Source organism: Schistocerca nitens, chromosome 8 (genome assembly GCF_023898315.1).
Source record: "Schistocerca nitens isolate TAMUIC-IGC-003100 chromosome 8, iqSchNite1.1, whole genome shotgun sequence".
In the NCBI taxonomy this organism is placed as follows: domain Eukaryota; kingdom Metazoa; phylum Arthropoda; class Insecta; order Orthoptera; family Acrididae; genus Schistocerca; species Schistocerca nitens.
This window is the reverse complement of record NC_064621.1, coordinates 263,411,790-263,429,391: the sequence shown is the minus strand read 5'-3', so window position 1 is coordinate 263,429,391 and position 17,602 is coordinate 263,411,790. Positions and strand designations below refer to the sequence as shown.

The following is a 17,602-nucleotide window of genomic DNA, read 5'->3' as shown; positions in this document are numbered from 1 at the left end:
GGACCTCTCGTTTCGCAGCTGCCCACGCTAACCACAGGACCACGGCACTCCTGATCTCACATTATCCTTGATGTTGCCTATCTTATGCATGGACTACTCAGTTTGTATATTTTGCTTATTTTTTTCATAGTTCCACACAAGTTCTTCCTGTTTTCTCGATTGATCTGTGTTCCGTTTTTCAAGGCCTATCCACTGTCCCAACTTATAACTAAATCTGAGGGGGGTGTGATGGGGAGGTTCCCTTGTCATAAATGTAAATTTATGTAACTGACAAAACAACTGTGCCACTTGGTGACACACTTTAGCTGTCATGAAGATTTTTAGCTCCGTGCAGTGGTGCCAACTGTAAACAGTTGCATGAGGATTGCCCACAGTGGCTGGGTACAGGAGAGGGCAGGGGGGAGAGGGGCAGGGAAGTTTATTATAATAGTTGCTGATGAGTCTTCTGAGCTTTATGGCCACGATCAAAGAAACTAAAAGATACTTGATATTTCATCCACAGCTGTTCTAGACATCTTCAGAGGTGTTGCTGGCGACACTGAGTCTTGCCACCTGACAAGTGGGATGTCAAAGAGTGACACAAATATCGTGTAAAGAGAGTGTGGTCAAGTTTACACATGATCAGCAGAGATAATCTTTGTCACGGATAAAACTTAATTATCGACTGTCACTTATAACAGATAAAAACTTGTCTACTGATTCTGCAAAGTCACTGTCCACATATAATTGAGTTTCGTAGCTGCTTCTTTTCTCTTAAAATTATCACTATGCTTATATATTTTGATGGCTTCTCTATATAGTCATGGATAACAGTTTGTCATAGTAGATAAAATTTTGGTTTCAGAAAACTTTACTCCATGTTTTTCTGACTGAAGAGCATGCTCTTCTATAGATGATTTTTCTGTTTTCCCTAGTCAGCAAAAACTTCTATATGTTCTTTCAGTCAGCAAGTGGAGTATTTATGATTCTATGAACTTGTGGAAAGGTCTACACTGGAACTACCAAAAGAAGTGTAAATGCAAGACTGAAAGATCGTAAAATGTGAACAGTATGTTGTGGTGACAGACTGATCTGTAGTTGGCGAAGTAGCATATAAGGTGTTGAATAATTTGGTTAAACACTTTTAAAATATATTACTGTTTAGCTGGCAGTAACAAACAATAAACTGCATGACAAGAATGGTTTGGTATTGCTCCTGGCAATTGGCAGGGGAAACAATTCTCAACATACTTACCTTTTTGAGCAGCCAAATCAATTTTTTTCTTATTGTTTTTAAGGAAATAACCTGATGATGTACTCTGCCTATCATGGCTGAAGCTTGCTTTGAAATGGAGCTAGGAACACAGTATACGCAAATAGAAAACACAGACCTCAGACAAGCATGAAAATTGTAAATTTGACAATTACTCTGATAAAATTTTAGCTATATCTTGTGCTTCAGACCTGTTGATATATTCATGGTAACTTTTGAGAATTTACTATGAATGTACTCAAAGTTCAATAAATTAATATGTCTGCTTGTGTCTGTATATGTGTGGATGGATATGTGCGTGTGTGCGAGTGTATACCTGTCCTTTTTTCCCCCTAAGGTAAGTCTTTCCGCTCCCGGGATTGGAATGACTCCTTACCCTCTCCCTAAAAACCCACATCCTTTCGTCTTTCCCCTCCTTCCCCTCTTTCCTGATGAGGCAACAGTTTGTTGCGAAAGCTTGAATTTTGTGTGTGTGTTTGTGTTTGTTTGTGTGTCTATCGACCTGCCAGCGCTTTCGTTCGGTAAGTCACATCATCTTTGTTTCTACATATATTTTTCCCACGTGGAATGTTTCCCTCTATTATATTGATAACAATAGTACTTGGTAATACATGTAGGTGCTGGTTGCACTGTAATATGGCAATTCCATCCACACAATTTTTTTTTCATTAATCAAATTAGAAAACTTCTCCTTCATGCTACAATATCTTAAAAAGTGTAATCTCATCTACGAACAAGTCAATAAGGTACGAAAAGAAAGACCGAAAGAAAGAAACTAGTTATCAGTAACTCAATTCCCTGAGGATAAACTGCTCAAAAACCTTTATCTTCAATACAGAGGCTACCTGATTCGTTACCCACTATAAAAACAAGAAACAAAGTAGTATAAACACAAGAAAATTTATACTTATAAATAATTTTAGTGATGGCGGACACACCGAAAGAGAATGAAAATTTGCTAGCTTCCGGAAGAAAACCTTTGATGAGCTAGAAAGATAGCAGTTTTTCATCCTCTTTAATGCGTGTCCACTGACAACAATACTGCTGCTACTCAGTGAAGGGTCACTTTCACTCTTAAATTATTTATATTCTACCAGAACTTTCCCATAAAATTTATTTAGTACTTACATCTTTGGGCGTTTGAGAAAATTTATTCTTTGGATGTTTATCACATTCACTATACGACACAAGTTTAGCAACAACAGCAGTAGCTCCAAACTTCGAAGCAAAATGTAGTGGTGTCTCATTTAGTCCTTTGTCTGGCATGTTAAGATAGAGGTCTAATAAAATATTAGCTCTCGATTGACAACTTATCATGTCATCATCGCCATAAAGCCTTGAAATGAATGCAGGATCTCCAACAGTATCCAGAATGAACTCACAAATATCGTCACGTCGAGCTTTGGCTGCGATATGTAAAGCATTGTAACGTGAGCCTTCCTAAGAACAGAAAAACAGTGTGTTTGACAGACACAAACAAACTGAGGGGTCATTCCATGTCAATTCAACCAATTTGAGAAAATGTTCCAGCTGATAGTCTCAGATTTGGCTGAGATTTACCACACCATTGCTACAAAGTGTGGAACACTCATGTATAAAATTTTTAGTTCCCCTGCCAATTAGTTCCAAAATTATGGCTTGTGAAAGAAGGTGGCATGACCCGGAAATTGCATTTGGAACTATTCTGCACAGTCCAGTGAAATTTTTACAACCCAGTAACATCCACTTAGAGAACACACTCTCTGAATCAAAACACAAACATATTTCAGAGGGCAAACAGAAAAATTTCAAAATGTGATTAAAAAAATGTAATAGGTTAAAAGGTACATATTGTAGGTGCCCTCTATGCCAAATATAATTCACTCAAAAAGGGTATAAATTTTTTTGTGGTAAGCTTAATGTGGCCTAAACACACACAGAACTCATCAAGCCCGTATCAGTCACAAAAACTGAGTTACATGCACACAAAAATTTGAAAAATTACCTGAAAAACATGGATTTTCGAAGTGTGGTAGCACAAAGGGACAAGTGGTATCCAAGTCAAATTTCACACACTGCATAAGTAGACCATAATATAATATGTGGCAAAATTTCAACTTGTTATTGCAAGGCATTTGTGTACAATAAAAGTTGACAGATGTATTTGGTTATGTTTCTTTTAACACGATTTAGCAAGTAATAGTGATGATGCAGACAACTTGTTTCAGATAAAGCTGCAGCAATTGTTGAGAACCATCAGGCAACAGAAAGTTAAACAATGGAAGTTTTCAGGGACAGAATAAGTCATTGTTAGGCAGGAACAATAAAGGAAACAAGCAACAATTACAGGTTACTCATGTTTTTAAGATTCTAGTTCAGACTGGTCAGTACTGTTGTGGAAGGTCAGTATGCAGGCAGAAGAGTGTACTAGTGGTGCTTTTGTTCAAACAAGTTGCAGTATTGGTAGAGCACAAGCATCTTAATTTCATAAAACAACATATGGAACAAAATGTGGCATTCATTTTGTACTGTATGATCTGGATGAATCGGACCGATATTTGTTGCTATAGAGATCTGGGATACACCCTGTGGGCACAAGAAGTACAGTTCCAGGAAACTTTAGTGTTTGTTATCATCATATGAAAGTGTTTCTGGGTACATATTCTTTCCTACAAAGAAGTTGTTTTGATGCATTTTGGATTCATAAGAAGACAGTGAAGTGTAGCCTCAGAGAAATTGATATAAAATCAGTATTGAAAGTGAATCAGTGCATGGGACTTAACATGAAACCAGGACAAAAGTTATGTTCCAGGTGTGTTACACTGCTAAAAAATGAAGAATATTCTGATAATTTACATGACAGTGATGAAGAGTAACAGCCACCTACAACCACAGCAGATGAGCAATTAAATACTTCAGTGACTGCTCTTGGTTTGTCTCCCATGAAGACACACAAAGTTGGGAAAAGAGACAGGTCCAGCTATGGTAGAAGAAAATTACAAGAAGCTCAAACGGAATTAAAACACAAAATAGCTCACACACTAATGGTGGAAGAGGAAGAACTATCTGCTCCAAAGGAACAGAAATCATGCCAGAAATGCTCTGATTTGGACAAAATTGTGCATGATTTGAAAGAAAAATGTGCCATATCCACACGCCAGAAAAAAGTAGCTATTCTTACCCTTGCACCTTCCAGTTGGTCTATTGACTACACTGCAAAGGAATTAAATGTTTCTACAGATATGGTAAAGCAAGCAAGGAAAATAAAAGCAACCGAAGGAGTGCTTCCACAACTTCAGCAGGCTCAGGGTAAGCAATTGAGTTCAGAAATAAAGCTGCTAGTGTTGGAGTTCTATGAAAAGAATGACTACAGCCGAATAATGCCTGGAAAAAAAAGACTATGTAATGGTGAAAATGGGAAATGTATGTGTACAGATGCAAAAAAGACTAGCTGTGCAACATATCACAACTATGTGTAGAATTCAAGGAAAAGTATCCCAATAACAAAGTAGGTTTATCATCTTTTTTCAATCTTTGGCCAAAATGGGTTGTGCCTTTAAGTGCAAGGGGCACTCACAATGTTTGTGTATGTGAGACCCATCAAAATGCTAAGCTGATGTTTACTGCTATAAAGGATTCTGGTCTGGATTACAAAGGTGCAATGAAGCTGCTAGTGTGTGACATCAGTTCCTACTAGTGCATGATACACAGGTGTGAAAAGTGTCCTGGTAAGGCAAATCTTGCTGAACACATGAATAACAAACTGTATGGTGAAGTCCTTATGGATGACGATGAACTTGTTTCTTATAAACAATGGACACACATGGATCGCACAAGTCTTGAAACAAAGCAAAGTACAGTGGAAGATTTTGTTGAAATGTATTGTCAAAAAACCGACAAACTGACCACACACAGCTTCACAGCAACAGCACAATCAGCTTATCTCCAGTTTTGTAACGATAATCTGAAACAAGATGAAATTATAGTAATACTAGACTTTTCTGAAAATTATTCATTTTTAGTTCAAGATGCCATCCAAGGATATAATTGGGACAACAGTCAAGCAACTCTCCAGCCATTTGCGATTTACTATACAGGTGAATCAGGTGATGCATCTGTAATGAACCTGTGCGTTTTTAGTGATTGTTTAATTCATGATGCCATTGCAATTCATGCCCACATTCGCACTGTCATGGCATATGTGAAAAACAGGCTGCCTCACATACATTTTGAGAAATACTTCAGTGATGGGGCAGCTAGTCAGTACAAAAACTGTAAAAATCTCAAAAATTTATGCACACATTACCATGATTATCAGATTCATGCAGAAAGGATTTTTTTTTGCCACAAGTCATGGTAAAATGTATGTGATGGTATTGGTGCTACCATTAAGCGCATGGCGTCACGAGCTAGTCTAAGGCACCCTACAGAAGGTCACATTCTAACACCTCTTCAATTATTTACCTGGGTACAGAAAAATATCTCTGGCATACAATTATTCTATGTTTCGAAAGATGAGGTGAAATCAAAGAGTTGCAAAACAGCAGACTAGAACACATTAAAACTGTTGCAGGCACAAGGAGCCATCATCACTTCTCTCCAGCGGACTCTGACAATGTGCAGACAAGCAGACTGTCTGGTTATAACTATAGGTTCATGCACAACACGTGTCTTCACAGTGTGTCTGACTCTGGATTCAGAAGCAAAAGGAGCAACATACAACCAGGTTGCTATGTTATTGCTGTTTATGATGACAAATGGTACTTACGATGTGTTGCAGAGTGCTGTGAAGCAGAAGGTGATGTATTTGTGAACTTCATGGCACCAAAAGGACCAGCAAGATCATTTCATTGGCCACATTTGGCAGACAGGTGTTGGATTCCTTTCGAACATATTCTTATGACAGTTCCAGTTCCTACCACAGTGTCAGGAAGACAGTACAATTTGCCACTCAATGTACAGAGTACAGTAGCTAAAGTGAGGGAGAACTTCTGTTCGAAGCACAGTCAACTGGTTTTTAGTAGTTAAGGTGCAGTAAACATTAATGATAGGTTGTGTTAATCTATCTATATGTTGTTGCTTAGTGATTAAACAGTTGTGGGACACGATAAGAAGAGGCAGAACAGTTTAAGATATGTTTTTACAAAATTGTGTTGTGAACAATGGCCACATCACCAAATACATCTGTCAACTTCCATTGTACACAAATGTCTTCCAACAACAAGTTGAAATTTTGCCACATATTATATTACAGTCTACTTATGCAGTGTGTGAAATTTGGCTTGGATACCACTTTTCCCTTTTGTGCTAAAACACACTTCGTAAATCGATGTTTTTCAGGTAATTTTTCAAATTTTCGTATTTTTGTGTGCATGTAACTCAGTTTTTGTGACTGATAAGGGCATGATGAGTTCTGTGTGTGTTTAGGCCACATTAAGCTTATCAAAAAAAAAAATTATACCCTTTTTGAGTGAATTATATTTGACACAGAGGGCACCTACAATATGTACCTTTTAACATAGGGCCTATTACATTTTTTAAATCACATTTTGGAATTTTTTATTTTCCCTCCGAAATATGTTGTTGGTGTTTTGATTCAGAGAGTGTGTTCTATAAATGGGTGTTACTGGGTTGTAAAAATTTCACTGGACTGTGTGGAATACTTCCAAAGTTATTAAGACCTGAAGTTGGGTCTGAAGATAGATTGCCTGATGCGGGTTGCTATTTCCGGGTCATGCCACCTTCTTTCACAAGTCATAATTCTGGAACTAATTGGCGGGGGAAACCAATACTTTGCACACGAGTGTTCCACATACTGAATTTCAGTCAAATCTGAGACTACTGAGCTGGAGCCCCTGGCTGAACTGACATGGAATGACCCTGGGGCAAACGTTTCAATCACATGCATCTCTTACCTGCAGAATCGCAGGGGTGTCTCCTATGCTTATTAGGTAACGAGGATTTTCCAGTACAATTTTCTTAACTATATCTGTCGCTCCCGTCTCGATTGCTTTTCTCAGCTGGACAAGATCCTGCGGTTTCGGCGCTTTGAACGGGCTTGGCTTTTCAGCAACTGGTCCACTTCTTTCTGGCGTTGAGGCTGTCGTCCCACATGATTCTGAACCATGTTCCGCAAACTCTTCTGCTTCTTCTTTCAGTCTGAATGCCTTGAATCTTGCTTTCTTATATTTTTTAACAAGTTTCAGTGCTTCACTTTTATCAGTGTAGACATGAACCTTATCTGAAAAAAAGGAAACTTCTGATAAACTTTTACGAAACAAATGTGAAAACGGGCAATATGAAGCGCAAATATTTTATTACCATTCTCCTCTCCGAGATTTGTATCATTCGGAACATATACGCCGTAGTATAAAACACCCGGATTCGGGCTTGTAACTTCGGATGTTTCTCCCACATTCGGCATTCTCATTGCGTTCCTGTTAAACAGTTACTATTTCAATATTTTCTTTGATATAATTAGTGTCATCAGAACGGAATCCATAGAATTCCACATACGTGCCAAGCACATTTTGTTGTCAAACACTGCAAATTCTCATATAACATGAACCATGAAAGAGTCTTGCACTATCTTCTTACGTCTCAGATCATTTTTGCAACAGGCTCGGATATACGGATCTTAATTTCCGATGCTTCTTAATAAAGCGCTCTTGGCGCAACGTAAATTAAACTTTCAGAAATGAACTGGCATTTCTATTCTGAGTTACCAGATATTTACGGAACAGCATCCACACAGATCCCAAAACTGACGAATTAAAATAAGAACTAAACTAACATACAATAATTTTAACAGTGTAACTTCAAACGAATTAAAATATCACAACATTAAGCACTCTCGAAACATAACTAACTGACGAAGGCAGATTCACACATTCAAACAGACAGCTGACTGACTCAAAGACAGTATATTTCGTGCGGTGATTTCCATGCAAAGATTATAATAGAAATGTCACTCGCGCTGTGAAGATTATAAACATACGAACTTTACTTCGTGTTTGGGTGGTGTTTTCGATGTGTCACAAAATAGTTTTTTAATTTTTCTTGATGGGGCAGTCTAATAGCACCGACAGCGTTATTCCACAGACGGTGGAAAACCTTCATGACGACATTTGCCGACAAGCAAGATTACTTTCTGAAATTGCTGCGCTTTCATACGATGATCTGCAAGAGTGCATTAAGCAACTGAATCAGCTGTAAGTTTATTACTAAACATATAGCCATGTTATTACATAAGCGAAATACAATTTCAAAAACACGACACCCGAAGTGACACGCAAACTGTACATAGTATGTAGCCTATGCATTTATTAATTTTTAAAAGAAGACAAGGATAATAAGAGAGATTGCTGCAAGACATTGTAAACATCGTTGTGTTGCATTATTTAAATATGAAAGGAACATTCAAATATGTAGGAGGAAAGGAATAAATATTCTTTTTTACCTTTCTGTGTTTATTATTAAGTTGTTTAGGCCGTCTGTATACCACGGTGCATGATGTTTTTACTGTGCTGTTGTCTGCCGTTTATGGTGTTCTTAGTGAAGTTTAGTGGCTGTTTACTGGTTAGTACCTTGAGTTTTTCTATTAGCCCAGTATTTCAAATGGCTCTGAGCACTATGGGACTTAACATCTGTGGTCATCAGTCCCCTAGAACTCAGAACTACTTAAACCTAACTAACCTAAGGAGATCACACACATCCATGCCCGAGGCAGGATTCGAACCTGCGACCCTAGTGGTCATGCGGTTCCAGACTGAAGCGCCTAGAACTGCATGGCCACACCGGCCGGCCGCCCAGTATTTCTTCATTTCCCTGCTGAACTATATCTTCCTGCTCTCCGATTGTTTCCTGGTTTCATTGTGGTTAACTTCTGCAAAGGATGTTAGGAAGGTGTGATCTGAAAAGATAAATTGTTGATATTTCAGTTAGTTACTAAGTCTTGCCCAATATGAAGTTCTGCAAAGCCCTGCTTCATTTGCTTGATATCCAGTGGATTCACCCTTGTTGGCTACTTTGAACATTTTGTAGGACAACATATGGGCTCCATAGAATACTAGTCGTCTCCTTCTGATGTCATTAGTGAGGTTTTCTTGGTTCACAGTAGGATCCTTGGTCCCACTATCTTGAGCAGGAATTTCCTTAATTCTGCTTTTAACAATACCAGAGAAGGAAAGTTGATACTCACCATATAGCGGAGAAGCTGAGTCGCGATAGGCACAATAAAAAAATTCACACAATAAAGCTTTCGGCCATTAAGGCCTTTGTCAGCAGTACACACACACACACACACACACACACACACACACACACACAGTCTCAGAGAGCTGAGACCACACTGCAAACAGCAGCACCAGTGCATGATGGACGAGTATGTTGTGTAGGTTCAGTGGATGGCGTAATACCACGGTCCATCCTTACACAACCCCCAATCCCTTACCTCATGGCTCATACCCCTGTAATAGACCTAGATGCAACACCTGTCCCGTACATCCTCCTACTACCACCTACTCCATTCCGGTCATTAACATCACCTATCCCATCAAAGGCAGGGCTACCTGTGAAACCAGTCATGTGATTTACAAGCTAAGCTGCAACCTCTGTGCTGCATCCTATGTAGGCATGACAACCAACAAGCTGTCGGTCCGTATGAATGGCCATCGACAAACTGTGGCCAAGAAACAAGTGGACCACCCTGTTGCTGAACACGCTGCCAAACATGATACCACTCATCATAATGACTGCTTCACAGTCTGTGCCCTATGGATCCTTCCCACCAACACCAGCTTTTCTGAATTGCACAGGTGGGAACTTTCCGTGCAATACATCCTACGTTCCCATAACCCTCCTGGCCTCAACCTTCGTTAGTCACTGTCCTCACCCATCCAGCCCCCTCCCTGTTCCCATTCCAGCACTACACAGCCGTCATTTCACCACCACAGCCAGTCTTTTAATTTCTTTTATTTCTCTCCTTTCCGCTACTTACCCCCTCCCCCCTCCGCACCTTCTCTCCTGCCCTCCATCTAAACTGCAACACTTGACTGTCCGCCACTCCCTCCCCCTCCCCGCCCCAGCCTCCTCCTTACCCACACCCCGTCCCCACTCCCATCATGCACTGGTGCTGCTGTTCGTAGTGTGGTCTCAGCTCTATGAGACTGCAGATGTGTGTGTGTGTGTGTGTGTGTGTGTGTGTGTGTGTGTGTGTGTGTGTGTGTGTACTGCTGACAAAGGCCTTAATGGCCGAAAGCTTTAATTGTGTGAATCTTTTTATTGTGCCTATCGCGACTCAGCATCTTCGCTATATGGTGAGTAGCAACTTTCCTTCTCTGGTATTGTTACATTCCATCCTGGATTTTCCATTGTTTGATTAGTTCTACTTTTAATATTCTTATTGGGTTCTTTTTGGTTAGGGGTAGGCACTCTGCTGCTTGGGAGATTTCACAATTTTTTGGGAATGGTATATGTATTTCAGTTTTTAAGAAACTAGTGGAAGTTGCACATGAAATGAAGGATAATCATAATTATTTTCCAAATATAGCAAAATTAGCTACCTGAATTTCATGAATCAAGACTGGTGTAACAGTAAACACAAATGTTGTAAAATTCCTGTTAGGCATGTAACATTAATTTTTCTTTCTTCCCAATGAAAAAGGAAAATTGCCTAATTTGGTACCATGCACAGTTGCACATAACATCTGTAAATCATTCACAGTGACTGTCAACAACCTTCTTGTATATGTGGTTCTAGTCACATGCATATCAGTGTAAGTCTTTTTTCGGTGCTGAAGCTGTGGAACAATGCCTTCAGGATGGAGAACTTCTATGTTCATCAACAACTCTGCCTGAACATTCAGTTCTCATCAGATTATGTATGTTTCTGAAATATGAGATGTAGCATTCTGTAAGTTTAATTTTGTTAGACATATGATATGTCTGTTCTTACTCCGAAATATGACCTTTTTCCAGTATTGACTGAATATAGTGCCCAGGTTTCACATACTTGAAGAAGAGATGACAAATGTGGAGGAACACGCTAGTAACTGAAGAAGAAAAACTAAAATCAATCAACAAGAGAGGGGTAGAGAGTATCACCAAAGGAAGAAAAGTACTGCAACATTGGAAAGGAAGACAGCAACATAAAAGGGCTACATGAAGGAAGCATTGACAGTGAGAGTGAGAAAAACTTAAAAAGTAGCTACAAGACACAAATTTTCATAAAATTTCTTTTCAAGAACTAAGAAATGCTGACTTCAGAGCAAAAAACACACTTCGAAAGTCACCCTTCAAAGAGACATTGGTATGACAGCAAATTGTCACTGACAAAAAGACACAAAGCTGTTGTTGGAACATCACACAAGGAGAGATTTGACAAGATAGTTCATAATAACTGTGATGTGACTGGGGCTTTGTGTGTATGTGATGATATTAGCAGGATGCCTCCCAGTAGAAAAAATGTCAAACCTGTAGAAGTTGATAAAAAGAGAGTTATAATGTAGGAAAAAATACCTCAGCATGCACATTGAAGAGGCTTAAAAATTATTGACATAGGAATTTCTAACTTATAAATATTGATCTTACAAATTTTCATTCTTGTTGATCGACTCACGTATGTCCTACAACAGAGAAAGATCAAGAGGTCTACATCTACATCTATACTCTGCAAGCTACTTTGAGGTGCATGGCAGAGGGTACATCCCATTGTACAAATTATTAGGATTTCTTCCTGATCCATTCATGTATTGTGTGCAGGAAGAATTATTGTCTGATTGGCTCTTTGCAAGCAGAAATTATTCTAATCTCTTCCCCCACAATCCCTAAGTGAACGGTACATAGGGGTTGTACTATATTCCTTCGAGTAATCATTTAAAGCTGGTTCTTGAAACATTGTTAATAGACTTTCTCAGGACTTTCTTCAGCACCTCTGTGGCACTCTTCCATGGATTAAGCAAACCTGTGACCATTCGTGCTGCCCTTCTCTGTACATGTTCAATATCCCCTCATAGTTCTTTCTCGTACATGTTCCACACACTTGAGCAATATTATAGAGCCATCCGCATGAGTGATTCGTAAGCAATCTCCGATGTAGATTGCTTGCACTTCCTCACTATTCTACCAATAAACCAAAGTCTATCACCTGTTTCACCCACAATTGTGCAACATTGCATATGCTTATATCACAAGAATGAGCAGTTACTTGTGAATTAACTTTATCTCAAGATACCATAATTTCCATGCAGTGTAGGTACATTGGTTATCAGAACAGTTTGAACAACTGACATCACATGTGGAAAGCAAGAATGCCAAAGTAAATATGAAGTGAATAACAAAGACAAATTTCTTTCATAAGTTGATGTTACTGAAGACCAGCTGCAACAAAAATGAACAATTCATGACCATCACATACATGACATGTATAACAGCTGCATATTTCGCCAGGTGTCTGCACTTTCCGACGTTCTTTTTTTTATGTTTGTTGATACACCATCTGGAAGTTAATGCTTCTGTCAGAAGTGAAATGTTTTGCCAAGATATCAATGTGATTAATTGTGTATAGTGTGATTCAGTAGAATTTATTAAAATACAGTGTTAGCAGTGAAGGTAGCTGACTACAGTCATAAGTGTTGTTGTGGGATAGGAGGAGCAAAACCATGAACATCAATTGGTATGGATGAACAAGCAGTAGGAACACAGACACCATTTTTGTGAGTCCCACTGGCTGCAGTTCTATCCCTGGAACTATGTGGCTGGCTCTCCAGCCAAAGCTGCTGAAAACAGCTCTTAGGTACTTTAGGCAATGGGCCTCTGTTGCTCACATTATTTTTTTCCAGTGACACAATTGCATTAGGTGTGCTTTGAGCATGTTGTTGCCACCTTGCACTCTTGTGAACTCATAATTCAGCAGCCTTCTAGGTTTTGGAACATTCAGCAAAGACATACGGAGGACGACGGTTCAATCCCACGTCCGGCCATCCTGATTTAGGTTTTCCGTGATTTCCCTAAATCGCTCCAGGCAAATGCCGGGATGGTTCCTTTCAAAGGGCACGGCCGACTTCCTTCCCTAATCCGATGAGACCGATGACCTCGCTGTCTGGTCTCCTTCCCCAAACAACCAACCAGCAAAGACATACAAATGGGTAGTCCCCACACCATTGAAGGAGAAGTAACAACAGTCAGCCCTATCCCCCACCGAATGCCATACAGACAACAGTTGTTAATATTATTCAGACCAAGAAAGACAAGACACACTGTCTCTCAGCGAAGGTATACAAGCACACTTCAGATGTTAATAATTAATAAAAATCACCTCAGCTGTATTATTCCACATTACAACAAATAATAAATATTCTACCGACTGCCTGGCAGAAGTATGGCAAGCAGACACAGGCAGTAACAGTGGCAGTGGCATTTCTGTGTCAGGAACATCAGGTGCCTGTGCAGCTGGGAAAAGGGCAGTATGGTCCCAGCGCTATGAGGGATATCAGTTGGTGGCACTTCGGGAGCAGTGTAGGGGTAGCATTGGCAACTGCCACATCAGAAACAGCACCAGCTTCGGCAGTGTTGCGAGTTGGGTTGGTGGTGGATGGGGGAACTCCAGCTCGATGGTTTTGTGCTCACTGGCCTGGGTAGCTCCATGAAGTAGGCTGGCGCCTGTCTATGGAGATAGTTGTTGCAGCCGTGTTCAGATGAATGGAGAACATCTTGTCCCTGAATTGTAACAGTAGGTGCGAGCCTGAGTACTGCAGGCAAAGTGGTGAATGATATTCGTCCATCCATAGTATTATGTGGGTGCATGATGTGAGATCATGGTGGATGGCAGTGCAGTGCTCACTGTGATGCTGCGGAAGTGTTGGCCGCAGTTGAGCAATGAAATTTTGGAGCTGTTGCACGAAGCTGCTGGAGGAAGGTAATGGGCTGACGATGTTGACGTGTTTGATGAAGTGGTGTTGCGTGGAAGGAAAGGTGGTGATGTGGGCATGTACATCTGCCAACCTCAGTGCACTGGCATGGAATACAGGTTCAGTCCCAGTAGCAGAAGTCGTGCTGAATGTTCAGCCACACCAAACGCTGTTTCCTAAGTGTGTAGCACCAGATTTTGTGATCAGAGCCAGGTAAAGGGATTAACTGCAGTTTGAGGCTGGAGTTAGTGTGCTGGAGGGAGTGGTTGAGGTCCGGATCATGCTCTTGTGTGGTGGCTAGAGTGTTGGAACCTAGTGGCTGAGTGAAGGTGCAGCACCAGCTGAGACAATCAGCGACACTGTTACAGATGTTGGCAACATGCCAGATGTCTGCAGTGAATTGCATGACTTCTTGCATCTTGAACTGTCGGGAGGGGGGGGGGGGGCCTTGGTCTAAATCTTTCCAGTAAAATCTGGTGATAGGGGGGGGGGGGGGAGTGGTCTACGAAGACCGTTAAGACATGTCCCCCAACTGAAGGTCAAAAATATTGAACTGCTCCATAGACTGTGAAGAGCTTTCACACTCATAAGCACCCTAATAGCAGTGTACATCAGAAAGCTTGAAAGTATAAAAACCACCATGGCTCCATGAAGTATCCACACTGATCGTGTAGTGAAGTGGCATTGGCATGCGTGTGAAGATGCTAAAGTGGCGACGAAGGACATTCTTATGTGTGTGATGCTCCATTTTCTTTCCCCATTTCCTAGTGTTACTTGAACCACCATCGACCTGTCATGCCTGCAATGCTGCCAGGAACAATTGTGCTTACACAAGGAGCAACATCAGCTGCAGCAGCAACAGTAGTAGATGCAGGTGCTGGTAACCCAGAATGTGGGCTTTGTTTGTGACCTTACCTCACTGGTAGGGGTCCACAAGCCAGCTCTTACTGATGGCATTTACTGATTTTCGTGAGTCACCAGAAAGCTTCATTCCCAGGTAAGGCAGCCATAGTGTCCAGCAGCACAGGTTTATGCGAAGTTGTACAAAATTTAAAGCCCGCCATAGAGCGCAAGAAATTTCTCTTTGATGAGCTTTGCTAGTTGCTTGTGTAGTATTTTGGACATCAAACCCATATGGCGGCAATGCAATTATAGTTTAACCACCATCACAAGTGCCCTGCGCAGTCGTATATGATCTGGATCACTGATTTACAGGGCCTCTCGTTCAGTTGTTATTTTGAGTGCTACCTCTTATGCGCACTCAGAAATTTGGGATGTGATTGTCAGATTAGCTCCTGATCAAGAGGTTCAGACTAAGGCTTTTACTTTGTCTATCCCTTCTTTACCTGACATTACCAAGATTGCAGACTGCATGATCTTATGGTGGCAGCGAGGGACAAGCTTTCTGATAATTGACAGGTGGCTACATTGTGTGTGCATGATAAACAGCCCCCAGAGTCTCATAGGATAACCCAACCAGCCCCACCTCCTACTGAGTGGCTGTGTGTTCTCACCTTTTATGAAGCTGCTGCATTGGTGTTGCGGCACTGTCTGTTCTCGCCTAGGCTGTGATTGGTAGGTTTTTGCCACTCACAGTGTTGTAATCCTGGCCAGCGGCATTTTTTTTTCAGGTCTTTGTTGTTATTCCCGTACTGCTCATTGGGCAAGCTAGAGCAGTCTTGCCCCAATTATCATTTGTTGCACGTTCGCCATGACTGCACTTAAATGGATGCCTTGTGTGGGGCATACTGGCGGATAGGCTGATAGGTCATTTCACAACTGTTTGTGAAAGTCAGCAAGCTCTGAGTCAGTTGTTGGACACCCGCGTGTTTTCGCAAGGCTCTGGGGCTGTCTCTTGACACCCTGCACGTGTCACCATGGCGTATTTTACTGACATTGGTAATAGATGGGCAGTTGGTCGAATTTCAGGTGGACACGGGAGCGACAGTCACCTAATTAACTTAGATACATACAGGCTCTTGGGGTTACCAGAGCTGCAACACCTGCATCAGGTTGTGTGTTATGGTAAACAGCACATTCCTTTGCAGGGAAACTTCTCCATCTCTGCATACTAGAAGAATGTGGAACGTCAGCTTACCTTGTTTGAGGTCGTCTCACCATTGTTGCAAAATATCTTCAGGCTCAAGTGTTTTCTGTTTTCACCTTCCAGATCATTGACAAAATGCATTTAGTGTCTCGGTCCATTCCTTTTCACCATTGGGACACCTTGCTGCAGTCCTACAGCCTACCTTTTGTAAAGACCTTGGGCCTAGCAGAAAATTTTGAGGGGCATGTGTCTCTCAACCTGTCAGCAGTACCCAAATTTGGTCATCCCCACTTTGTTCTCTTCACCAGACATGTCAACGTACAGGCTTTGTTGTAGCATTGGAAGGATCAGGGTGCTGTTTCTCCTATTTCATCGAGACAGTGGCCACCCTTTTGGTGGTGATTCAGAAGTCCGACAGCACTGTGGGCCTTTGTCATAATTTTAAACAGTTGGTCAACATGAAATGCGTCACAGATTCTTATACCATTCTGGGCTGGCGGAATTGTTGGCAAAGTTGTCGGGAGACCAATATAGACCTTACTTGTCCTCAAAACCCTCTGTGGACTTCACCAGTTTAATCTCTTGCCTTTCTGAATCTTGTCTGTGCTGGAAATTTACCAGCAGTTGATACAGGATGCCTCCCGTTGCGTCAATTACCTTGATGACATCTAGGTAATGGACCCTACCAGAGAGGAACATTTTCAAAATCTTCAGTTAGTTTTCCAACACTACTTGAAGAACGGACTTCTTTTCAAGCTGGAAAAGTGCAGTTTGTTGTCCCCAAAGTTGCACTTTTTTGGAACGTGTGCTTAACAAAGATAGTCCTGTCCCAGTGGACAACCACATTGGAGCCATTATCAGCCAGCTGGCATCCAAAAAACTGAAAGAGCTCCAGTGTTTTTTGAGTAAGATTTTGTACTATGCTCAGTTCATTCCCCTGGCCATGTACATCTGTTAGTGTCTTGATCGGCTTTACCAGAAGGGCATTAAATTTGCCTTGTGTGTGGATTTTCAATGGACTTTTCAGCCTCTCAAGCAGCATTTGTGTTCTGCTCCCTATGTTTTACTCCAGGTAAACCTTTACCCTGGCCTATGACAGGTCCCATTATGGCATGGGTGCCTTCCTGTCCCATTGGAATCCAGACAGCACTGAATGACCCATCACTTATATAACAAATATGCCTTCTGCTGATTGCTGTATTTATTTACAGGTAGAAAAGGAGGTCCTAGCTATTATTTATAAGGTTAAAATGTTCCACGTCTTCATGTATGGGTCAAGATTCCTCCTCCTCATTGAACACAAGCTGTTGGTTTCATTATATGGTCCCCATTCCAAGCTGGTAGATAGGACTGCCCACCAGTTGCAGCAGTGGACCCTCTTTCTTAGTAGCTATTGTTAAGGCATTGGTCACCACT

The 17,602-nt window shown here is 41.0% G+C and overlaps 2 protein-coding genes across 4 annotated transcripts in view; one reads left to right on the top strand and one right to left on the bottom strand.

The window, feature by feature from the left end:
* The window catches only part of LOC126199375 (ankyrin repeat and LEM domain-containing protein 2), a 151,941-nt gene extending 143,827 nt beyond the window's left edge, over positions 1 to 8,114 (bottom strand). For both annotated transcript variants that reach the window (XM_049936286.1, XM_049936287.1), the window contains exons 1-4: positions 7,748 to 8,114; positions 7,553 to 7,668; positions 7,147 to 7,472; positions 2,381 to 2,692 (exon numbers count right to left, since the gene is read on the bottom strand). In XM_049936286.1, coding sequence (XP_049792243.1) covers positions 2,381 to 2,692; positions 7,147 to 7,472; positions 7,553 to 7,661 — 747 coding nt within the window. In that variant the 5' untranslated portion in view covers positions 7,662 to 7,668; positions 7,748 to 8,114. The remainder of the gene's footprint in view (positions 1 to 2,380; positions 2,693 to 7,146; positions 7,473 to 7,552; positions 7,669 to 7,747) is intronic.
* Positions 8,115 to 8,207: 93 nt separating this feature from the next.
* LOC126199376 (RING finger protein 141-like) overlaps positions 8,208 to 17,602 on the top strand; it is a 53,848-nt gene continuing 44,453 nt past the window's right edge. For both annotated transcript variants that reach the window (XR_007540161.1, XM_049936288.1), the window contains exon 1: positions 8,208 to 8,442. Coding sequence is in view for 1 of the 2 variants with exons in the window: in XM_049936288.1 (XP_049792245.1) it covers positions 8,294 to 8,442 (149 nt within the window). In the remaining variant the exon portion in view is untranslated. The remainder of the gene's footprint in view (positions 8,443 to 17,602) is intronic.